At 40.4% G+C, this 26547-nt stretch overlaps 1 protein-coding gene across 5 annotated transcripts in view; it reads right to left on the bottom strand.

Moving 5' to 3' along the window:
* Nucleotides 1-3906: 3906 nt before the first annotated feature.
* ATG4C (autophagy related 4C cysteine peptidase) overlaps nucleotides 3907-26547 on the bottom strand; it is a 1631044-nt gene continuing 1608403 nt past the window's right edge. For 4 of the 5 annotated variants that reach the window (XM_044085548.1, XM_044085549.1, XM_044085547.1 and 1 more), the window contains one exon: nucleotides 3907-5484. In XM_044085548.1, the coding sequence (XP_043941483.1) occupies nucleotides 5314-5484 (171 nt within the window). In that variant the 3' untranslated portion in view covers nucleotides 3907-5313. The remainder of the gene's footprint in view (nucleotides 5485-26547) is intronic. The other variant, XM_044085551.1, reaches the window with a different exon arrangement.

Below are 26547 nucleotides of genomic sequence, written 5' to 3'. Positions count from 1 at the left end.
TTACAAGGAAAATCTTGCATAGTTTTTTTTTTTTTTGGATACTGTGCATTTTACTGACAGATGATCCATTGGGACTGCCATTCAACAAATATCAGTGGGGGAAAAAAAGCATACATGTTGTGCCATGGGTGAAATAGGGATCAATCCACTAAATCACACAGGGAGGGGGCTTTCCTTCTTTTTATCTTTTACTTAATATAACCTACTCTGAGGTTGCACCACTGAAATAAGGCCATCAGTGGCTCAGGTCTCAGTGAAACATCCTGCTACTGTTTCTTCTTATAAGCCATAAAAACTAGCACACAGTTCTAACCCTTCAGCTCTTCATGATGGAGACATCCTGAATGCTCCACTTGCTGTTATGAACATACATTTACTGACTGGTTCAAAATCAAGCCTTCCTGCAGAAAATCTTGAAACAATCTGTTAATGTACTTGGGCAGAAAAAGGTACTTAATAAGCCAAATGTTTCAACTATGCTGTGCCCTAACCCTCCAGTATCAAGTAGGGAATGGAAACTATGGCATATTATTACCCTAGTAGCTCACAACGTATTTACATTTCAAGGAGGGAAAACTGCTACAATGAAGTATGTTTAGCCTATTTCAGTGAATACAGAGGAAAATCCAATGCACAAACTCAATATAAGCCAGAACAAAAATGGCACTTTACAATAACTAATGTTGATTACTTACTCATTCCTCAGACTTGCTTTCCCAAGTTTATGGAGGAGACTTTTATGTCAGAATTATCACTCTTGAACTCTCTTCTTGTTCTCAATAAACATATATTTTTCTCCACTAATATCCAGCTCTGAGAGATATTTCCCACCCTTTCTTCCACTGTTCCTTCTTGTAATGCATATACATCTAACAGTCTCACTATATGGTATTCCTGTCTTCTTTCGGCTTTTCCCGGTTAGGGGTCACTACAGCAGAACTCTGGTCCGCTAATGATTGGCAGTGGATTTTTATGGTACCAAATTGCCAGCCCGATGCCCAATCTTCAAAGAAGGCACACCCATTCACGCACGCACCTACCTGCACGTCTTTAATGTCACTCAACTGCGGGGAGGACATGGTATTCCTAAAGATGTTAAATAAACTATAACCTCTGAATTACTGGTTCACATCTCTTAACAGCTTCACAACAGCCTACCAGATATAACTGCAGTACAATGTGCATCCATCAGTACTTATGAAACATGTTTCTATTCAATGCAGGACATATTAAACAGCCATTCATAATGTTTTCATGTTACTTCTGGTTACTGAAAAGTTTTAGTCATATCTTTGAAAACTTACAAAACATATCTATGAAGAATAAAAAAAAAAAAAAAAAAAAATAGACTCATTAAAAAATGCCCATCCATAATTTTAGCAGTAGTTTTAAATCGTGTTTACATGCACTATTTACATCTCATAATAACAAATGAGCAATAACGTCAGTTTCTCACTTTTTAGAGTGTGAATCATCTCTTAATGGTGAGCTTCTAAGGGGATTTCTTTCTTAAAAGTAAGATTCTCTGACAGTTACAATCTCATTCTATCACACTGATCTAAGCTACTGAAAGTATGATTCCCAGTGATACTTGGCCCATACAATTGCTTTTCAGAAACAGGCAATACAACACATATCAGGCACACGGAACAGCTCTTAGCTGAAGGATATACACTAGTCATACGGCTTCATGATTTTTTTCAGGAATTTAATACATCTTCAAGTTGTATTACTGAACTCAACTTCAGAAAGCACCTACTATAAAGTAAGAAAAAATCTTCAGACTGATTGTAGTAGTAGTGCTGACATCTTTGTAGGTTACTATCTACAAAAACATAAAACATTTATTTTTTAGCTTTACTCAATCTATTTAGAAAGTCCATTATTATACAGGAATCAGATCATACATAATCAATATGGAAACGTCAATCCTAGTGAAACTATTTCATATATGCAGCCTTTCTTATACTGGCAATTCTGATCATACTGGCTAAATTACAAGTTGTTCCTTCACCAGGGACATGTACATATGTACTTGATGGCAAGAACAGTCTTCTCAAGTAAAATGCAAAACTTGTTGGACTGTTACCTATGAGTTGCAAGGGTCATTAAATTACTAATGTGACGATATCATCTGTTACACTGCATTTCAAGCAAGTTTGTACTTTTGAATTTGTAATGAATTGGCAATACATTTTTGGAGATTTTGGTGCATCACACTTCATATATAAACATCTTTCTAATCTTATCTTACTAAGTTATTTATTAAAGTCGATTGCGTTTGGTCTTTATGTTACATACTTCAGCACAGTCCTTTGTTTAATTTTTACAATGCATTTGTATAGTATGAAAACCTACTGGTACAAAGAAAAAAATTGTGCTCCCTTCTGTGTGTGCTCTTGTATGTCACTCAAAGTTCGGTTTAAATGAAAATATTTATCAGTAATTCTAGAGTTTTTACAAATATCACTTACCTTATATTATTTATTAAATTAACAATAATTATGATTCTACCCATTTAAACCAATTTTTCAGAGTTTCCTATGATTTACTACTAAATCCAAATGAACAAGAGGCATGCTTACTCCAAGTAAAACAGTATAGTAGTGTTAGTACTACAACAATACAGTAGTTCCTTAACATCACTTTAACAGATACCCTTACCCACATTAGTAATGTGTGCTAACCCTAACCATACAGTTTATCTTTTTGTAATACTACCACTATTCAGATACATTTGAAATGAATGTGTGGTAGACTTATGGGCAGTATATCAGAAAAGGATTTTATTCCATTTTTGATGTACTGGGTATTGGTATTTAATATCGTCGATATAATGAATTGTCAGCATGTTATGTTTGATATTTTTATTGTTAATAATTTAATGTATTTACCATTCATTATCTATTTAGCTATCTATTCAAATAGAAGCTACAACTTCTATTTAAACCACTTGCATTTCCAAATCATTTGCATCTTCTACTCTATAATTTATATTATAAGTATTAATTATTCTATAATTGATATATTCTATGTCATCTAGAAGGTGCAGCTTCTATTCAGGGTCATTTTTTCATTGTTTTTAAATGATGGCAACAAATTTCTAAACTAAAGGAAATCAGTAAAAATATTGTGACAGTGCGTATCTGAATACTTTGTTTATTTGCTTTTTTCCTTCTTTTTCTTCTTCTTTCATCTGGTCTAAATTTTGCTTGTTTGTTGCTCATTTTCTGCTTGTTTTGGGAACAAATCTCTAACAAAAACTTACCATTGTGTGTAAGCCATGGCTTGTACATGAGCTTCTAATCCAAAATTGTGTGCGTGTGTGCGTGTGCGTGTGTGTGTGTGTGTGTGTGTGTGTGTGTGCGTGTGTGTGTGTGCGTGTGTGTGTGTATGTGTGTGTGTGAGAGATCATTTAAAGGTAGGAAAGGAGAGGTAGCAATGCTTTATAACATTTATGACAGAAAAATTGCAACATATCACATTTGATATGATGCAGTCAGCAATACAGGAATTATGCTAGCAACATTATTTGTCAGTTTCATTAATGAACCTGTAGCCAAATCCACTATCTTACTGCACCCATAAATGCAGTCACAGAAGGTAGCACACCAAATGGCTACAGATGCAGTTACAAAAACAGGAAATGAATAATCTTTTGTTTGCAAAGCTTTTACAGGCCAAAACTTTGGGTGTATGCATAAGTCCTGTATTCAGGGAGAGATGGAGATCATTCACAAATGAAAATAATTCTGTTCAAACGTCAGTACTCTACAACAGTGTTATATTACAGTGATACAAGTTTTTGTTTGGAATGCATGTCTACTAAATATGCCAATATGAATTTCAGATAGACTGATTTATTTTGCCAAACAATATTAGATAAAATGAAGATGCAGTCTAAAAGCAAGAAAAAATCGCTTCACTTTTAATATATTCATGAACTGTCACACTGAAAAATATAAATGTACAATCAGTTGCCATACAACAAAAATGTCTTACAGTATCTACAAATAAGCAGTAATGGACTACGTATATTTCATTTACAGTGTACCACTGTAATATTGCTGCATCCAAAACTACTCTCTCCTTGAAAAAATGCTTGAAACACTGTGCACCTATTTCAAGTCAAAAGAACCACCTTCTCTTAATGTAAATTCTTTCAAAGTTGTAACCTTCCAGTGTTGTTGTTCTTGTTAGGGTTTAAAAGAGACTGCAACATCAAAGCCATTATTAAACGATCCCCGTGGACACAGACCTATATGGCATACAGTTAGGTTCGCTTATTTTTCATTTGTTAACAATTCACACTTATGTTTAATCTTTTTCTTCCTTTTTTTCTTATTCATTAAATATTTTCCACTTGAAGCACAAATTTGCCATGGACCACTTGCCACCGAACATAGCTGCAAAATTCTAAATTATGGTTTACACTGCTGTTCATTCAACCTTCTGTAAACATACAGTAAGCAGACTTTCATCAGGGTTAGGGCATAATTTAATATAACTTTTAGGCAATCTAAAAAGCTGACTGAAGGGCAAAGGGAAAGCTACAAAGCACTCAATAAATATTTGTAATCAAAACCAAATAATATCCAAACTTCTAATGCTTTTATGTATGAAATGATAATCTGTTGCTCATAAAAAATATATATTGTATTTTAGTTATTGCTGGTTTGATTCCTTTATGCCCACCGGAAAGCTTTACTATGTAAGATAAGACAGGAGCCATATTTGTGATGAAGGGTAACTTCTGACTTATAGAATACAGCTCTGTTTGCAAGAGAAATATGTTGCTTATTGCACAATGTGGTTCAGCAGCAGGATGCCTATATGAATATAATACATTAAAGAAACATCCACAAAGTGTATTTTATTACATCAGACTTCTGTATTTGAGATACCCCTTTTAAGATATAAAATAGTCAACATGTTAAATATTCTTAGGGAATCGGCATGATACTCAATCACATGGATACATATGTTTTACCTTATTATTACTATATGATAATGTTTATTATTATTAATATACTGACTTTCATACACAAGACAAGGCAACTTCTCAGACAAGTATTCAAAACATGTTTAAAAATAGCAAAAGTAATGTACATACTACAATTAAGAGCAACACTAAAAGTCATCTAAAATTTTTTAGAATCCTTTTCATTTTAATGCTAAATTAATACATCCGTAGACTTGCTCTTCTTAAGTCTGTCTTTAAAAGTTCAAAGTAATAAAACCTTATCACAATTGACTTGAAGCAGAAGAAATCAGTACATAACAGAATTCTTCTAGATTTCTGCCTACATGTTTTCAGAGCAAGACAAACTCATCTGTGTTACTGTGTGTTAGTGTTTCACTCTCATCATCAAAGAATAGGCCACTTTGTTCAGGAACCGGAGTCAATGCAAAATCATAGTCTTTAGCATGGCCTTTTATAAATGTAAATAATGGATACTTCTCTCTAGGTGAGGAGTTCAGTACCTGCAGAGATGAAATAAACAGGTAAACTATTAATGTATTTGAGCACAACAAAGATTTTATGCCACTTACAATATGCTTGGAGGGTTCACATTTATCCCTTAAAATTACTAAAAACAACAGAACTAAAAGGGAATCTGAAGTCATTAGAAAGTTATGACCTACAGCATTTAAAAGGATTTTAGGAAGTAGTAGTTCAAAATGTGTCCTAATTTCTTACTAGCAGTAGCACTTTGTGTTTTTGTAAAGTTCTCTCTCTTTTCATTTCCCTTTTGAAATATCTGATTAAACAATACCACTGCTAAACGTCTTAAGCAAGTCATTACTCATTTATTTTATTTATTAACGGATTACGAGGGGTTGGTACCAGGACCCCTTTCATCCATGGCCCAATCTAAAGGTACAAACTGAAAACATATAACATTTCAAAAACTGGCTAAAGGAGAGTAATAGGTAGCAAAGCAACATTCATAGAACAGTGAAAGAAGTCAGAATAAGACTTAGATGAAGAATAAGAGTTAGGCTTAAAGGTATAGAGATAACTGGAAAATACAAACAGATAATGTCAGCTGTTATGAATGCATGTGTTACATAGTCATACAGTTACAGTAATCAAAAGGCTGTCAGTGTGGCTTAATATCAACTTTGTAGGACTAAAATATGAAACAATTTGGGCAGGACAAATGTAGCTCTTGTGTCTGGCACCTTAGACCACCACGTAGCCATTCTGACAGCTCTCACACTTATTTCATAAGTCTGTTCTATTAGAGAGCACAGCCATTCCAAAAACATAAAAAAGTAAGAGAAATGATAAAAAGTGTTTTTTATTCAATAGTAAAAAATATTTTAAAAATAAAAAAGCAAATAATAACCTGACTTACATCTGATCTTGTGGATCTTTCATTTGCAGTGATGTAATTTTATAAGATTAGAACTAGGCACCTCATTTCAATGCAACCAAAGTGACCAAAAGGACTGATTTTTACTTCAACACTGCCACCTACTGATGGCTATGATAAAACATTTTATATATCTTGCACACATCATAAATACAATGTTTCACAAGTTAAGGATGTTTCACGTATTAACCAGCTTTAAATTAATGATTACATAATGTAAGCCACCATATAATCAAATACTGTACCGGCACCCTAAACAAAAACAGACACAGATTTGTACAATAGCCAGCTCATCTAGCAGCATTACGTCCATATGTAGTTTATTCACTTAATTTCCAGAGTTCTGAATCATTATTCTGTATCATACGAGCCATCTACAAGCATGACACTTTTGTTAGACAATATTATGGATGTTTCACGTATTAACCAGCTTTAAATTAATGATTACATAATGTAAGTTACCATATAATCAAATACTGTACCGGCACCCTAAACAAAAACAGACACAGATTTGTACAATAGCCAGCTCATCTAGCAGCATTACGTCCGTATGTAGTTTATTCACTTAATTTCCAGAGTTCTGAATCATTATTCTGTATCATACGAGCCATCTACAAGCATGCCACTTTTGTTAGACAATATTATGGACACCCTTTGCATGAGCACAATGATGCAACACCTGGTTATATTCATGTTTATATGCCCTTTCACCATTGTTTTATTGAGACCAGATTATGCCATAACAATATTTTTTGCTTTTGCAGGGCACATGATGGGAAAACAGAAAAAAAGGAAAGTCTGTAATGTATTAGGTTCATAGGTTGGTACTGGGCTATCTGCTCGAAGGCATATATTAGCCCAGCCACGTTGTGCGGTATTCACCGCCCCTTTAGTAGTTCCCGAGACCCTTGTACTAGCAGCTAGTACCCTTGGCCCCTATCAAGTAGCGCTGTTGGTGTGATCCCTGGTGTGAACTTTCTGTTACCCATCCACTCATCAAGGTTCCTCTTGAAGAGTGATAGTGAAGGGCCCTGTCTTATGTAGATTGGGACCCTGTTCAATAGTAAGGGAAGTCTCTGCGAAGGGAATCTATCCCTCCAGCATGTTCTATTCATTGTTGTGTTGAGGTTTATATCCCCAGAGCGTGTAGCTCGAGTAGATTTGGTTTTGCTAAGATGGAGCATGTTCAACAATTCTGGGTTGGACATGGCTCTGTACGTTAGACAGAGATCACCTCTGAGAAAGCGGTAATGCAACAGAGAACAGTCTTAGCTTTTTCAATCGTGCTGCATAGGGCAACTGTTTGAGGCCAGTAATCCTCTTGGTTAGGTACCTATGTGGTCTCTCCAGCTGCTGGAGATGTCTAGCCAGGTACATTCCAGTTGGTGCATTGTACTCAATAATGGGTCTGATGAGGGAAGAGTAGAGGGGCACCATTACATCCTTAGATCTTGATGCAAACCCTTTCATGATCAGATGGGTCACATAGAAGGATTTTCTAACCACTTTGGCAACATGGTTATCAAAGGAAAGCTGACTATCTACTTGGGTCCCTACATCCCTTATTTCTTCTTTAGATTTCAGGGGATTACCTCCTATGTTGTAGTTTGCGGGTACTCTGTTTTTTCCAATGGGGATTACTACGCATTTTGTTGCATTTAGCTTGAGACCATGGCTTTGACACCATGCATCAGTCTCATTTAGGCCCTTCTAGAGGATCTACATGTCGGCCGGAGACTCTATTATAGCACCCAGTTTGCAGTCATCTGCAAACTTAGTCAGCCACAGCCCTTCCATGCTTGCCTGTACTTCTGAGAAGTATATGCCAAACAGGAGGGGCCCCAGGACAGAGCCCTGAGGCACACCACTCGTTAATGGTCTGGGATTCGGACATAGATCCAGCTACTCTTACTTTATGGGATCTGTCTGAGAGCCAGTTTACGATCCATCTTGTGACATAAGGGTTTATGCCCAAGCTGGTGGGCTTATCAATAATACCTGAATGGGGGAATGGTGTCAAATGCTTTAGCAAGGTCAAGGTAAGCCATGTGTACCTCCTTTCCCTTATCTATAGCCTGAGTAACTGTCTCAAAGAAATCCGCCAGGTTCAGGAGGCATGATCTGCCCTTGACGAAGCCAAACTGTGTGGGGTCCAGCGACTGGAGGTTCCCAATCTCTCCATTTATGAGTTCCATAATGATTCACTCCATAACCTTACAGATCAGACTGGTCAGGCTTATTGGTCGGTAGTTCCCAGGGTCAGTTGTGGCCCCACCCTTGTGTAGCAGGACCACCGCTGCCATGCGCCATTCTATGGGCACATATCCTGTGGAGAGGCTGAGACTGAACAGGGTATTAAGATGCGGGGTTAATTCCTTTTGGAGCTCGCATATGACAGAGCCTGGGACACCATCTGGTCCCATGGAGGCAGTGTTTTTAGTTTTAGATAGAGCCTTGTTAACCAACATATCAGTAATAATTGGACTTACACAATCCCCTGGAATGGTAATAGGCCCTGTAGGTGGTGAGGGGGGGGGGGGTTTGACTGAACCTGTCAGCCAAGATGTTGGCAATGTCAGAAGGGTCAGTGTATTTTGTTCCATTTTGTACTAGCTCAGAACAGACCTGAGCATTGCCATTTAGGTTTTTGACGTAGCCATAGAAGGCCTTATGGTTATCCTTGGCAACTTTCTTTTCAAAATTAGCTTTAGTTGACCTGATGAGGGCCCTCAATTTCTTACTAATGCTGATCAGGGATGATTTTTCTACTTGAGACTTTGCCTTTTTTTGTATAAGTCTCCTCCTTTTATTGTAAAGTTTGCTTATGGCTGAGGTCCACCAGATTGGTTTCTTCTTGCTTGAGGGAGGAGTCTTGGTTTTATTTGGGATAGCACGGTCCATGCAATCCTGAAGATGCATACAGAGTGCCTTGGTGTAGGATTCCGCATCCTGGATATCATTATCCTTCTGCAAGGGAATAGTGAAGCTTTCCTTTTCGGATGCAAGTAGTTTGAAGTTTGCTTTGGAAAGGTTTTTGACTATGGTTTCTTTGACTGGGGGAGGAGGAGAGGTGAGGATGTCCAGGGTTATCAGTTTGTGGTCGGATCTGACCAAGGAGGGAGTGATAACGGGTGTGGTACAATGGGCGCCCATATTTGTGATGATTAAATCCAATATGTTGTCCCCTCTAGTGGGGGAACATACTAGTTGTTCAAGGGCATTTGAATTTATAAATTCTATGAATCGCTGAGCATAGGAGTTGGAACATTGGTAGTTCGCCCAGTCTATACCAGGGTAGTTGAAATCACCCAAGATTATGGTGTTGGGTAGGATCTTTATATTTTCCAATGTCTCAAGGAATGCAGAGTGAGCATCTTGGGACATGGTGGGCGATCTATAACTGGCTACGAATTGAAATGTGGTTTTGCCTGCTGATAGTTGCGCATGGATGATCTCTGGGGCATCATGCTGCGCTACTAACCTGGAGATATGGGTATCCTTGATGAATATGGGTACACCTCCGCCCTTTGTACTGCGATCCGGTAACTGAGGCCGGAACAGTTCTGTTCATATAACATATTCTTTAACAGTTTGATAAATTATCATCTTGTAACACTAATACTTATGTGACACAATATTAATGGGGATAGGTGTTGGATCTAGTCAAAGCAGCACATACATTTGAGGACTCGGTGTACACTGACAGACTGTACTTTCATGGTATGGCAGTATAACACAAAATATTACAAGCTGATAATGAGCTTTACCTTACACTAATGGTTTTGAATCTCTCTGTGCCCCACCCCCCCCCACCTTGGATTTTCTGTGAACCTAGACAATTCACCTAACTAGACAGTGTTCCCTGGAAAGAGACGTTGCCTAATGAGCATGCCAGTTAATAAACAAATAAAACAATTTGATTACAATCCACATTTGAATGGACTATACTTCACTGTTAGACCAGGTACATAATATTGTGGTAAATTAAAATGATTCTAAGTGAAATGAGGCATTTAGTACCCATTTACTCAGAATTTCAACACCTAGTTTTTAACTATTGCTTCCTATGTTACATAAACCAGATTATAATATAATATAATAATAATACTACAAAATCAGATTCATGTCATTACATTGTAGGCATAAACATCATATCCACTTCTTCTTCTTCTTTCGGCTTTTTCCCCGGTTAGGGGTCGCCACAGCGGATCATCTGTCCGCTCATGATTGGCAGTGGAGTTTTACAGTGTTGAGTTGCCAACCCGGTGCCCAACCTTCCACAGAAGGCACACACACGCACACACTCACACCGAGGGTCAATCTAGAGTATCCAATCCACCTACTGCATGTCTTTGGGATGTGGGAGAAAACCGGAGCACCCAGAGGAAACCCACGCGACCACAGGGAGGACATGCAGACTCCGCACAGAAGGCACCCCAGCCGAGAAACAAACCAGAGAACCTCTTGCTGTGAGGTGGCAACGCTTACCGCTGCACTACCGTGGCCACCCATAAACATCACATCCACTAATAAGGAACAAAGATTACACTGTAACATCAGTGTATTAAAAATAACTAAAAACTTTTTTTTTTCAGGAGAGCACCCCCACACACACAAACACACATCCTACACATCTGTGAGTCTAAACACAATAACTCTGTGGTCATTTAACCCATGTTGTAAGAGAATAATCCTTACCCCTGACAGTCTACAGTGCTGCAGTAAAAAGTGTGGCAAGTTTCAACACTAATGAACACTGAAGTTCATGCCATAATTTAAAGGCCTGCAATTACCGTGCCTCGGAAAGAAATACATATTCTCCACAAAAGCTAAGATAGCACTGACAATCTAGATTTATGATTAGGTTTTTTTGAACATATTAGCTGGTTGCAGTTCAGATCTGTATCCTTCAAACTGAACTACGTTTCTAGAAAAAAAAACGACTGCTGATTATTTCAAAGCTGATTACTATCTGTTACAAACAAAATTTGTTCAGTAAACAAACTAAATGTTACATTTTATTTTGTTCAAGAACTGCAAGTGAACAGGTTTGAGATCAAATTTGATGGGTTACAAAAAAGAAAGATAGTAAATTATCTGGATATTACAACAGAAGGGCAAGAAGATGGTAAACTTAAAACTAAAATATTTAGAAAAATGGGACAACCATGCTTTATGTTGCATGGAACTAGCTGTCACCAACCACCCCCCGCACTATTTCTTCCATTCCTTATGGGAAATAGTCAGGGTTAAACGTTTGTGCAGTGACAGGAAGGAATGTGAGAAAGAAGTTCGAAATACAGCTAATATGTTTACAGAAAGGGGCTATGAGCCAGAGAAAGTACGGTTGGGGTATAATAAAGTAATGAACAAAAAAGCGAATAAAGCACAGAACATAATAATGTAGAAAAAGAATGTAGAGGAAAAAGAAAGTGAGTTATATTTTGTGTCTAAGTATACTAATTTTTCTAACATTTTAGAGAAAATAGTTAGGTATTACTGGTCCTATATACAGAAAGAAAAATCCTGCCTAAAAATGTTAAACTTCGTTTTTCATATAAAAGCGGCAGGAGTCTTAAGGACATGCTAGTACATGGAAAATTTGAGAGACCAAAAAAATATAGAAAACAATGTAGTGAGATATGGAACTTTGCCATGTGATAATTGCACAGTATGCAACCACATAGCTGATCATTTTGAAAGCATTAATAGAAAAAAAATTGGTAGAAGAGGCAGCTTCACTTGCAATTGTGAAAAGATTATATACAGTTTAAAATCCTTGTGGATTATTTTTTATTGGAGAGAGCAAGAGAAGTTTTGCTGCAAGATTAAAAGAGCACATAAGGGACATCAAGAAGCAAAGATTTCAGAGTCCTGTAGCTAAGCACTTTAAGGAAAACCATAATGGAAACCCACAGGGGTTACAGGCAACTGTTTTGGAACAGGTAAATACTAGGTTTAGTACTGATGAAATAATTAAGGAACATTTAAGAAGGAAGGAAGCAATATTTATTTTAAAATATGATACAATGTTTCCAAAAGGTATGAATAGGGAATGTAAGAAGGTTAAACAGAATATTAAAAGTTTGCTGGGCTGAAGTTACCCTCCTGTATTCCAGCTCCCACTGTTAAAATATATACATTTAAATAGTTCCAATAGTGCATGTGCACTCCTGTTCTCTGCAATAGGCATACTGTGGTTACATTTCAAACACAGCACTTTACAAATACCTTTTCAACACACACGTCTGTACAATGCAGTTTGATATACACATAACATACAGTTCTAATACATTTGTAACACAAGCATCTTGTATAAATCATTCCAATATTCACCAATGACATATAATTACTTACAAATTCCAGCTAGCTGTGGTGGCAGTACCTCCTTTCATCACACACCTACTTTCCTAATGGGAGAAATGCAGCTAAGCAAAGCTGCAATGCTATGCTCTGCTCTCATTGCTGGTCCAGGTAAGCATTCATTTGCAACTTTGTGGCATGGAGATGTATATCACAAATGGTGTTTGTGTGGGTCTTTCTCTTTCTCTCGCTCTCTGTGTGTGTGTGTGTGTGTGTGTGTGTGTGTGTGTGTGTGTGTGTGTGTGTGTGTGTGTGTGTGCGTGTGCGTGTGTGTGTATATATAAATATATCTTTTGATAGTTTTAGTTAAGAACTTAAGCTGAATTCAGTAAAGAAAAAAAAAAACATTGTGCACTGATGTGATAAGGTAGCTCTGTGACCACAGAAATTATCAAAGTGAGTTTAAACAGTCTTCAGATAATAACTAGCAATGACAGAATTCCCATATCAAGAACTCGAAAATGCAAACTGCCAAGTTTTTTTCTTTTTTATAAAAGAAAACAAATACTAATATCACAATTAATGAACTGACACCCTAGTAAGGAGGATACCAATTGAAAATAGTATATTGGGAAAGGTAGCTGAGACTGCATTTCTTACTGGATCACAGAATTTGGCAAAAGTCAAAGGTGAAAATTAACAGAACATTAAAGACCCAAATCTTCAAGTTTTCTACAGTACCACAAAATCGTAACCGCATGACAGCTAAAAGAAGGAAGCCGAATTAAGTAGCACATTGATATTTGCTGTCCATAATTTATAAAAGGCTCTGCCATTTAGGAGCACAGTTATGTAAGGCAGTTCTGCATTGACTAAGAATATAAAAAAGATTTATCTCATGTCCTCCCCATATGATAAATAGATTGCAGTTTATGTATAAATTCTTGGAGCCACTGAAGGGAAGAAACTATCTTGACAAGAAAACAATGTTCCACACATTCTTGGGACAGCAGCATGCAATACAGTCAAGAGATTCTCCAAAAATTCAGGCAAGCAAGATGAATCCTTAAGGGCAACTTTAAAGGCCTAAACATTGACTGGGTAAACAACTTAATATCAAAACGCATACCCAAATGCTAACTACGCTAATTAATACAACCTGAAGCAAACAGTACAAAGTCCAACTTGGAATGGCAATATTTTACATAACATACATAAAAAAATAGAGGATTTTCCTGCTCCTTACCCATGGCTAAACCCTCTATAATTAACACACAGATCTTGCAAGATCCATGGCATAGACAGGTAAAGCCACATCTACAACCTAGATGCCTTGGGTTTGACCAGTAACTCAGAAGGTGGCGAAGCCGGCAAGCGGGAGACACAGGAATGATAAGACAATGGCTTTTTTCCTCTCTCAGGAGGCAGGCAGAGGATGTGCATTCTGTAATCACATTTTCCATGTTAGAATCCTTACTGGAGACTACACGTCACCTAGACATAAGCCCAATTTCTTCTAAAAGGTTGCACAGGTTCATAGGTAGGTACTAGGCTACTGGCTATAGGACCTATATAAGCCTAGCCAAAAAGGTACCCTGGCTTTCGCCACCCAAGAAAATTATTTTCCTGTGTCCCTGTCGAGCAGACCCACAGAGGTGATCCCCGGGGTGAATTTCTTATTTCCCATCTAATCATCAAGATTTTTCTTGAAGAGTACTAATGAGGAGCTTTGTTTGATATAGATAGGTAGTTTGTTCCAGAGTATGGGAAGTCTCTGGGACAGGAATCTATCTCTCCAGCATGTTCTGTTTATTGTGGTGACAATGTTTAGGTCCCTAGAGCGTGCAGCTCAGAGGGATTGGGATTTCATTAAGTGGAGCATGTCCAACAGCTCTGGGTTTGACATAGCTTTGTATGTTAGGCAGAGATGTCCTCTGAGTAGGCAATATGCGACTGAGTAAAGCTGGAGTTTTTTGAGATGGTCTGCATAGGGCATCTGTTTGAGGCCAGTAATCCTCTTTGTGAGGCATTTCTGCGGCCTTTCCAGTTGTTGCAGATGTTTTGTGAGGTACATACCAAAAGGGGCGTTGTTCTTTGTAATGGGTCTAATGAGTGACGAGTAGAGGGGAACAATGACCTCTTTTTTTCCTGGATGAGAAACCTTTTGTGATGACGTGTGCCACGTAGAAGGATTTCCTGACTACAGTGGCGATGTGATTATCAAAGGAGAGACTACTGTCCACCTGTGTCCCCAGGTCTCTTATCACACTTTCAGTGTTAATCAGACTACCACCTATGTGGTAGCTCATGGGTACAGAGTTTTTACCAAAGGGGATGACAATGCACTTTTTGGCATTGAGCTTGAGGCCATGGCTTTGACACCAGGCATCTGTCTCAGTGAGGCCCATTTGTAGGATGTCCATATCGTTAGAAGTTTCGATTATGGCTCCTAGTTTGCAGTCATCTGTGAACTTCATTAGCCAAAGACCTTCTGTGTTAGCCTGTACTTCAGAAAAGTAGATACCAAACAGGAGAGGACCCAGGACTGAATCCTGTGGTACTCCACTTGTCACTGGTCTGAAGTCGGATTTGGAGTTTGCTATTTTCACACTGTGGGTTCTGTCAGTGAGCCAGTTGGCAACCCATCTTGTGACACAGGGATTTATAACTAGTTTGGTGAGTTTATCTATAATTCCAGAGTGGGGATGGTGTCAAAAGCCTTGGCGAGATCTAGAAAGGCTGTGTGAACCACCTTACCCTCGTCTACGATTTGGAGACTGCTTCAAAGAAGTCTATCAAGTTTAGGAAACATGATCTGCCTTTTACAAACCCAAACTGGGTGGGGTCCAGAGTTTGGAGATTACCAATGTCTTGGTTTATAAGTTCCATGATGATGCATTCCATGGCCATGCAGACCCGGCTCATTAGGCTAATGGGGCGGTAGTTCCCGGGGTCCATGGTGGCTCTTTCTTTGTGGAGAGGGATAACCGTCGCTGTGCATCATTCAGTGGGCACAAAGCCTGAGGTGAGGCTATGATTAAACATGCTGCCTAGGTGGGGTGCCAGTTCATTCTGCAGTTTGTGTAGAATGCAGCCTGGGATGTTGTCAGGTCCCATGGATGCTGTGTTCTTGGCTTTGGAGAATGTGTTTTTTACCTGTGCAGCCATGATTACAGGAACTTCGCATTCTTCCGGTATAGAGATGGGCCCTTTAGGGGGTGAGAGGGGGGAGTAAAGTTAGCACTGAACCTATCTGCCAGGATGCTGCCAGTATCAATTGCTTCTGTATATTTAGTGCCATTGTGCGGTAACTCAGAGCAAATCTGAGTGTTGCCATTGAGATTCCTGACATAGCTATAGAATGCTTTGTGGTTGTTTTTAGAATCAGTGGCGATTTTGTTTTCGTAACTAGCTTTGGAGAATTTTACGAGGGATCTCAGCTTCTTACTGAGGCTGACCAGGGAGTTCCTCCAATCATGGGATTTTACTCTTTTTTGCAACAGTTACTTTATTCTGTTGTAGAGTTTGTTTATGGCAGGGGACCATCATATTGGCTTCCTTTTTTTGGAGGATAGCATCTTGATTATGTTAGGGATAGCACGATCCACGCACTCATGTAAGTGCTCATAAAGTGCATTTGTGTAGGATTCAGCAGTCGTACCTCTATTGTCCATATGCATGGGTGTCGTGAAGTTTGCCACTTCTGTCTTAAGAAGCATGAAGTTGGATTTGGAGAAATTTTTTATGGTGGCTTCCCTAATGGGGGTGGGATGTGGATGTCTAGGGTGATTAGCTTGTGGTCGGACCTGACCAACGAGGAATTGACCTGTGGTGTGGAACAACAGTCACCCATGTTAGTAATGACCAGGTCTAGGATATTGCTGCCCCTGGCGGGGGTGTGGATAAGTTGATCCAAGGCGTTGGAATTTATGAATTCCAGAAAACGTTGAGCAAAAGAGTTGGTACACAAGTAGTTTTCCCAGTTAATGGTGGGGTAGTTGAAATCGCCAATTATTAGGGTGTTGGGTTGTACTCTAATATTTTCCAAGAAATGAGGAGTGGGGATCCTGGGGCATGGTGGGAGATCTGTAGTAAGTTACAATCTGGATTGTGGTCTTGCCCAGAGTTAGTTGCACTTGGACAATCTCGAATACATTATGCTGAGCAACTAGCCTGGAGGTGTGGATATCCTTAATGAATATGGACATGTCTCCGCCTTTAGCGTTTCGGTCTAGGTTAGGTGGCTGAAAGGTGTGGTATGAATTACTGCTTGGTAATGCAGGGGAGCTCTCTGGAGCCTTGAATCAGGTCTCTGTCACTGCACAGATGTCGATGTTTTCCATTTTAAGGAGTGCCTCGAGTGAATGCATTTTGAGGTTTAGACTTCTAGCATTGAGTAGCATTACCCTCAGATTTTGCTTGCTTGTACCTGTTACGGTTGTGAATTTGTCATTTGAACCTTGCCTAAAAAAGGCACTATAGGGGTGGCAAGAGCCTTAACCAGTATCCAGAATCCCAAGGGCGACAGGTGCAGGCCATTTCTGGCAAAGCATCACGGTCTGTCGATCATGTCATCGCAGGCAGACAGATACTGGATCCCCTTAGAATGACACCAGAAGCTTAGCCAATTGTTGAAGTCAATAATTTTGTCCTTGTACTGTGCTATCATACTGGGTGATGTCAGGATGCTACTCAGGGCTAGGGCCATACCTGCCTGGGCTACAAGATCGGAGAGCTCCTCCGTGTCTCTTTTCATGTAGTCTAGGGAGGTATGTTTCAGGTCATTCACACCAACATGGACAAAGACAGAGTCATATTTGTACTTGTTGTGGAATGAACTGAGTGCGTGCTTTATGTGGCACCCAACAGGCAGCTGACAGTAACTTTCTCCTTGTTTAGCCTGGTGATGAACATCAGTGTGCCTGATTATAGAGTCACCTATGACTAGAGTGTTGGGTACACTGTTATGCCTTATGGGCTGCCGTTTAGTGGCACACTGAGTTTGTGAGCTGTGTGTCATTTGGGTTGTGTTGGGGGGGTGGAGGTTTCTTGCATTTCTGCTTTGGAGGTCTCTGTTGCTTGAGCAGAGTTTTATTGAGAGCCTCTGCAAATGTAGGTGTGTTTTGTGTTTCTATGTGTGCGTTTTAGAGGTGTAGGTTTTGAGGGACTATGTGATGAGTGTGGCGTGGTGTGGTGCAAGTGTTTACCTTCTCCACTTGATTGTCTAGTCCAGTCTTGGATGAAGAGAGCTTTGCTTCCAATTTGGCTATATATGTGCATCTCTCACAGGTTGTATTGTTGGGTGGTAGGAGGAGTGGGTTTTCTGTGTACATGAGACAATTGCTGCATTGCCCCAAGATATCCAGATTCATCAGGTAGACAGCAGAAAACACCAGGAGCTGACCATCACTAATGAAAGTAGCTGACATGTGCTTGCCAAACCATGACTGTGCTGTTAGGCATACGTAGTGAAAATAGCTAGAGCTTAGGCAAGATACTAAAATGCAAGTCAGCTCCGCTGCTTAGAGAAATAAAGCCCTGACTATGACATAGGCCTTCCAAGTGCATCTAGTAACTTGGACAGCTGTAAACGCTGGTAGAGAAGGATAAGAGTAAGCAGCCACTGTAAGTATGTCCATTCTGGGAGGAGGGAGGCAGTTCTAGTTTTTGGCAGAATTACTAGGTGTTATACCCAATGAGCATGACTGCAAGCATGTGCTGCCTGTAAAGACAGCTGTGGAGGCATATTCACTCTGGCTGGCAGCATGTAGGCAGAGCTCAATGAGCCAACAGAAGACATAAGTTATGCTCCAATGGGGCCAAAGGTAGGACACCCCCACCAATCCAATAAACTGGCCTGTTCCATACTACCAGACTCTTCCCATTAGGAAAAATGCATGAGTTAATAAGGCAAGAGGCTCATAGGAGAGGACTCTCACCTAGCCTAGGGATATCTGGCTCTTGCCCCCACTTTGCAATGGAACAAATGGACCAACTGAGTGAAATCAGTTGAACCATCAAGCAGGTCTACTGGGAGGGCGGGCAGAGCACACAAAATGGTGGCACCACTTAAATCTACTCAATCTTCCTCCATGGGAGGAATGAATGGGTCATACAGCTGTCATATCTGAATGTGAGGGGATGACCAGACAAATGGGCAGATGGGGGGAGACTTAATGATCAGGGGGAGGAGAGGTTAGAGACAAAAAAAAAATGAAACACAGATCATGTTTCTAATGTCTTTAAAAGTAAAATCAAACTCAGCCTTGAATAAATAATCCTTCCTAGACTTTATCATTCAAACTATGATGCAGTATATTACAAAACTATGAAAACAGACTGGAATGCTATCTTCAGTGATTCAAATACATCTGCTGAGAAGTTCTTTCTAATTATTAATGCACAAAAACCTCTGACATACCCACCTAAAAAAAAAAATAAAAAAAAAAAATATATATATATATATATATATATATATATATATATATATATATATATACACATGTATATATATATATATATATATATATATATATATATATATATATATATAAAATGCCACAAAAACTCAAACACTAGCAGACAAATCAGGGCATACTCAACTTTAATGGCAGATAGTCTGCTTCACAGACCAGTTTTGCCGCTTGGTGTCATCAGTGTGTGACAAGAAGCAGTATACCTTCAATATATATACATAAGGAAACAGTGTTTAAAGCCACAGCAAAAATAATTCATGCCCAAAAGTCCCATGCAATAAAATAAAGTCACCATGAACAACAATTAAATGAACATACAGCTCTGTGTTTATAAATATAAAAAATATAAATGGATATATGTCTCTTAATATACATATATAGTACTAATAACATGTGTTACCTATGGTCATTGAGACCAGGTTTAAATAGTGTTCCCAAATTAATGATCCTCATACGTTCCTTTCTAGTTAAAATCTTGTGTTTTTTGGAAACAGTAATTTGGTTGCCCTCCACTTTATCAATCCCCCCCAAAAAAATACAAAATGGGTTGAATTACTTTGTAATTTATGTTTATACAATGCACTACGTGTGCGTTTACACTTAATGTCACTTACGTGAAGTGCTAGCCACTGTTTAAATGAACACGACGTTTGCCCAATGTAAAATGACCCACACTGGCATACCGCCATGTATATAACCCATTCACTCATACATGCAATTAAATGTCTAATATCATATACTTTTGGGGTGTTTACTGAAGTGAAGAATTTAGTTCTAGATATTAACTTACAAAATTTACAGTGGCCACAAAAAGTGCTTCCCAATAATGTTTTGAATTCAGAACCAGTACCATAAGTATAGCCTTTTTTTTTATAGCCGAAAAGTGCTCTCCCAGAGTTTTACCCCTACGATAATCAAATTTACAACTAGCAAAGCTCCAAAAAAGATCCAACTTTAATATATGCCAATGTTTAGCTATTACCAATTGGATCTTGAAAGTATTTGTGCCAAAAGTAGTAATCATCCTAAGTTTCCCATCTTCATCTACTGTCTTGATTTTAGTATTTTGCAACAAATCAGAGCGCAATGTATGGACAAACTGCTGGTAAGTCTTGTTGATCAGAATATCACTATAACTCCTTGATTTAAATCTAGTACTAAGGTTTTGAGCTTCAACAGTAAAGTCCCTATCCGTGGTGCAAATGCGTCTTATTCTCAAAATCTGGGCTTTTGGAATATTATCAATTATGTGCCTTGGATGGCAGCTCCTAGCATGTAACAGTGAATTCTTAGAAAAAGGTTTACGGTAAAGACTAGTAATTATAGTACCATCTATAAAGTACAGTTTTGTACCTACCATAAATGTAGATGTCCGATAGGTATGCATCTGCAGTCATCACATATGGGTTGTCCTGCCTCAGGCAGCCCTTCGGTCGGCCGGATTCCAAAGTCTGAGTCTGGCCTCGGCTGATGTCGCACTTTCCCCGACATCAGAGCGTCTGGGGTATAAAAGCATCAGCCGACGCCATCTTCCTCAGTTTTTCTTGCCCCAGATGCCAGGTGCCCTCTAGGAAGGCTAAATTTGGAGAAATGCAATAAAATTCCAAACATTTGCAAAAATATATATATACATGTATATACAAACAAATACACCATAATAGATTCCCCCAGCTAGCTAATAGAGGGGTAAGCACCCTAGGAATACCACAGAGGGGAAGGAGGGAGGGTAAACCTGACTGCAGATGCATACCTATCGGACATCTACATTTATGGTAGGTACAAAACTGTACTATGTCCTTCAAGGATGCATCTGCAGTCATCACATATGGGTAGAATACCATAGCCAATCTGGGGATGGAGGTACTAAGTAAAGGATGGTGTAGTTAAGATACCCTGCAGGACTGCCGTAGCAAAACCTGCTCTGGATCTGGAGTATAAAGGTAAATTGTAATGTTTGACAAATGTATGCACGGAGCTCCATGTAGCAGCTTCTAAAATGTCTTTGGTAGCCACCCCTCTTAGGAAGGCTGTGGTGGTGGCTGTGGCTCTCGTGGAATGAGGTCTAATGTTAGCAGGCACAGTTTTTCCATGAAAGGAGTAACAGAAACAAATGCAATTTCCTATCCATTTTGAAATTGTCTGTTTGGAAATTGCTTTTCCTTGTACGCCAGCAGCATATGCTACAAACAACTGGTCAGTCTTTCTGTAACTTTTAGTTCTGTGCAAGTAGTAGCGCAGTTGTCTGTGTATGTCCAGGGTGTGCAGAAGTCTCTCCCCTTTATTTTGTGGTTGTGGGAAGAATGTAAGCAAGTGAATAGCTTGGTTCAAAGATACCCTGGATACCACCTTTGGCATGAATGTAGGATTGGTCCTCAAAGAAACTCTGTCCTGATGAAAGATAAGGAATGGCTGCACTGCCATTAAAGCTTGTAGCTCAGATACTCTTCTTGCTGAGGTTATGGCCAGAAGGACGGCAGTTTTCCAGGACAAAAACTGTAGATCTGCCGATGCTGCTGGTTCAAAGGGAGGAAGTGTTAGTTTTTCCAACACGAAATTCAGGTCCCAAGTAGATAGAGGTGGTTTCCTTGGAGGATTAATGTTTTTGATTCCTCTTAGAAATTGTCTTAGGAGAGGATGAGAGAAGACAGGTGGATTAACATTGTATTCTGCTGAGATTGCTGAGGCATGTATCTTAATAGAAAAGTAAGACAGGCCATTGTGGAACAATTCTGCCAAATATTCCAGTATATGTGCCATGTTCATCACTGTCACATCTAGGCCCTTTGCTGTGTCCCAGGTGTGAAATCTTTTCCATTTTGCTGAATATGCCTTCCTTGTGGAAGGCCGTCGAGCTTCCATAATAATATCCTTCACTCTCTGGGATAGGTTATCTTGAGGAGGAGTCATGGTATTCTCCAGGCAGTTAGCTGCAAGTTTTTCAGGTTGGAGTGCAGAGTCCTGAAATTGTGCTGCGTCAGTAGGAGTGGCCATAGGGGCAGAGGCCATGGTTTCGTCTGTGACATGCTCTTTAACAGTGGGTACCAGCGCTGCCTGGGCCAGTTTGGAGCTATCAGAATTACTCTGGGCTGTTCTGTCCTGATCTTCAGCAGTACCTTGGTCATTAATGGGAGAGGTTGGAAAGCATACACTGTTAGAGCTTTCCAGCTGAAAGAGAGAGCGTCCACTTTCCATGCTTGTGGGTGGTATGTCCTTGAGCAGAATTTTTTCAGTTGATGATTGAGGGGGGGATGCGAACAGATCTATTTCCGGCCTTCCCCATGATTGTGTGATGAGTAAGAAGATGTCTGGGTGCAGCATCCATTCGTGTGCATCCATGGTAGTTCTGCTTAAGCTGTCTGCCAGTGTATTGTCTTTCCCTGGCACGAACTGGGACTGTAGCTGTATGTTGAGTTTCAAAGCAAGTTCCCATAGATTCATGGTCAGTCTGCAAAGAGGGTAGGAATGGGTGCCTCCTTGCTTGTTTATGTACCACATAACTGTGGTGTTGTCTGTCCTTATGAGCAGGTGGCCTTGTTGAAGGAAAGGTTTGAAGGCCTCGATTGCGTGCATCACTGCCAGCATTTCCTTTTGGTTTATGTGCATGCGCAGCTCTCTTTGTGACCATAGCCCTTGGATACATCTGCCCTCCATGTGTGCTCCCCAACCTAGGTCTGAAGCGTCCATGGTGATGGTTTGGCTGGCTCTTGGCTTGCTGAAGGGCAACCCGCTGTTTGACTGGCAGGCTTGAGCCCACCACAGAAATTCCTTTTGAAGGCAAGGAATGAGTGGGATCAGAGTTTCTAAGCTGTGACTGTGCTGTGTCCATAAACTTCTTAGGTACCATTGTAATTTCCTCATATGCAGTCTTGCTTGTGGAATCAGAAGAATGCAAGATGCCATGTAACCCAGGGCCTGCAGGATTTTCCTTGCAGTCAGCTGAGTTTGTCTTGTCAGATTCTTGAAGTAATCTGGTAGTTGTTTTTGTTTTTCTTCTGTAAGAAAGGCCTTTTGGGTGGTTGTGTCTAGATCCGCACCCAGAAAAGTTATTCTTTGGGATGGAACCAGTCTTGATTTGTGGATGTTGACTGTATATCCCAAGGCCTGTAGCAGGTGGATGGCATAGTCCAAGTCCTTTAACAAAGTTTGCTTGCTGTCCGCTTGTATAAGACAGTCATCCAGATATGGGTAGATTTGAATCCCCTGAAGTCTGCAGTGTGCAATTACTGATGCCAGGCATTTCGTGAATACTCTGGGCGCAGTAGATAAGCCAAAGGGTAATGCTGAGAATTGATAATGCTCTGACCCTGCAAGAAATCTGAGGTGTCTTCTGCAGCTTTTTCGAATAGGGACATGCAGGTATGCCTCCTTGAGGTCTAGAGTCACCAGCCAAGACCCCTTGCCCAGCATGGGAAGGAGTTGCTGTAGAGTCAGCATTTTGAATTTTGGCACAATGAGGTAAGTATTCAGAGGGGACAAGTCGAGAATAGGCCTCCATTGATTTTCTTTTCTTGGAACAAGGAATAATCTGGGGTAAAATCCTTGGCCTTGTTCTGAAAGAGGTACCTTTTCTATGGCTTTCATTTGCATTAAGTTGGTAATTTGCTTCAAAGCCTCTGCCCTCTGATTTGGTGGCAGGTCTGGCATGCCTTTTCTTTTTGGCAATGAGTGGAAATGGAACCTGTATCCTTTGTCTATTATTTGCAGTGTCCATGTGTCCCTTGTAATGCTGTGCCAATTTTTGAGAATAAAAGCTTTCCGCCCAAAGGTGCTTCTAACTGAGCCCTGGTCGGCGGAGTCAAAATAAAGTCATTGAGTCTGTCCTGGTGTAGCAGTTGTAGTTATTGCACTACCTCTCTGGTTGGGAGGCTGCCACTGACGGCCTCTGTAGGAGCCTCTAGCTTGCCCTCTACCTCTGGCACGCCCATTCCTGCCTCTCTGAGATCTGTCTGAGTCCGGAAAGGACCAATTCTTAGTAGGCCAATTTCTGCTGAATCTCGGTGGTTGGACTTGCAGAAAGTCTTTGACTGTTTGCACAGATTTTGCCTTTTCTTCAAATTTCTTTAAAACCTCTTGAGCCGTGGAACCAAATAATTTTTGCTTTTCCATAGGAGCATCCAAAAGCTTAGCTTTAACATGGTCTGGCAGAGATTGTTCCTTCAGCCTGGCATGCCTACGTATAACTGCACCTGTCATAGCTGACCTACATGAAGCTTCCAATGCATCATAACCACACTGCAAAAAATGGTTACTAACCTGCTGGGAATTATGCACCAGATCCTGAAGGGATTTGCAATCAAGGGGTTCAGAAGAGGACAGTTTCTTATGCAATTCATCTAGTAAATACTCTTGGTACTGTATCATATGAAATTGACAATTTAACGCCCTCATGGAAAGAGTTGCAGAAGTATACACTTTCTTACCCCATCTCTCTAATGCTCTGGACTCCCTTTCAGAGGGTAGAGGATTTTTAGCAGTGGCAGCTGCAACCCCTTTAGGGCCCTGGGAAATAGTTTCTGGATCAGCAGAGTGGGCCTTGTACAGGTGTAGATGAGAGTCCGGGACCCTGTAGTACCTATCAGGTTTGGCAGGAGCCGGAGGGAGAGAGGGGGCAGTACTAGCATCAGAGTACACATCATCAATGACATTCAAAACAGGAGGTATAGCTAAGGGCCTATGCTGGGGTAAATGCCAAAAGGTCCTTAATCTCTTTCTGGAATCAGAGAATTCCTGACCCTGCCACTGAAAATGTTCTCTCATAGAGTGTAATGTCTCTCCAAAGGAAAACTCTTCAGGAGGTGAGGCCGCGGGAATAGATTCTTCAGCATCAGAATCCTCGTAGGCCGAATAAGCCTCCTCCTGGTGGTCTGACAGAGCAGAGCCATCCGTGGACTCATCTGAGGACTGGGGATCAGAGGGCTCAACCCTGGGCCTTTTGTCTGGAGGTGGTTGAGAGCCCCTGTCCGGATGAGGTTGGGAACCTCTAATTAATGAGATCAGATCCTCTGCTAGGGTAAGAATCTGAGAGCTAGTAGAAGGTCTCTAAGAGGAAACCTTGGGAGGCATAGCCTTAGAAAGTTTAGCAGCTTTAGCCCTGGAGAAAGCCTTAATGGACATGGAGGCAGGGGGTCTGGCTGCACCACGTGCAGGAGTAGACTTATCTAAAGGAATGGTGTCGGAAGGTTCCTGGACACCGGTTTCAGTAGGTAATTCAATGACCGACTCGGCCGGGGCCTCCAGGGCCGAGGTAGTCGGTTGTGTGGTTTCGGTAATAGGAAGTACCAAGGACTCGGTTTCAGCCGAGACCGAGACACTCGCGGTAGGCCTGACCGTGGTTTCAGCCGAAACCGCGGTCCACGTCTGTCGGACCTTGTCCTTCCGTTTTTTAACTAAATGCGAAGTTGGAGTCTCCGACGGCATCTTATAAGCAAAACTAGCCCCAAAAAACTCCTCTGCAAACTCCGACCGACGTCTAACAGTTCGTCGGTTGAAGGAAGCACAGGCTGAACAGGCCGAGACGTCGTGGTCTGGGCCTAGGCAGGGGAGGCAGTAAGAGTGGAAACCCTTATGAGGTATTTGTTTCCCACAAGTTAAACAATTATTAACTTTATCTGACATCGGCTGAGGCAAGAAAGAGTCCCCAACGGGGTACTTAGCTTTTTCGAAGTCTTCGGTAGCTGAATCACAGGAGCTGGCCGACCGGCACTTGCGAACTGCTTCTGCTTCGGGCACCACGCGGCAAGAAAGACTGAGGAAGATGGCGTCGGCTGATGCTTTTATACCCCAGACGCTCTGACGTCGGGGAAAGTGCGACATCAGCCGAGGCCAGACCCAGACTTTGGAATCCGGCCGACCGAAGGGCTGCCTGAGGCAGGACAACCCATATGTGATGACTGCAGATGCATCCTTGAAGGACATCTTTGGTTACATTTATATCCAAGAATTCGACATTAAATAAATCAATTTTCCCACTGAAATAAATGCCGAATTTTTGTTCAAATAGGCTACAAACATTCTCCAAACCTCCAAATTGCCATTCTGGACTACCCAACAATCGTTAAGGTATCTGCACCACATGATTAACTGGGATACAAACAGATTGTCTTCATTATAAATACACTGTACATCAAAATACCCCATAAAAAGGTCCACATAAATGGGTGCAAACGTAGCCCCCATAGCAGTAACTTTAATCTGCAGATACCATTCCTGGCCAAACAAAAAGGCATTATGTTTGTTAATTTGGGAGCACTATTTAAACCTGGTCTCAATGACCATTGCTAATACATATTATTAGTACTATATATACATGTTAAGAGACATATATCCATTTATATTTTTTATATTTATAAACACAGAGCTGTATGTTCATTTAATTGTGGTTCATGGTG

The sequence above is a fragment of the Protopterus annectens genome, chromosome 10.part0 (genome assembly GCF_019279795.1).
Source record: "Protopterus annectens isolate FY-2018-M chromosome 10.part0, PAN1.0, whole genome shotgun sequence".
Lineage (NCBI taxonomy): Eukaryota > Metazoa > Chordata > Ceratodontiformes > Protopteridae > Protopterus > Protopterus annectens.
The sequence above is the reverse complement of the archived record's forward strand: the minus strand, read 5'-3'. Positions and strand labels throughout refer to the sequence as shown.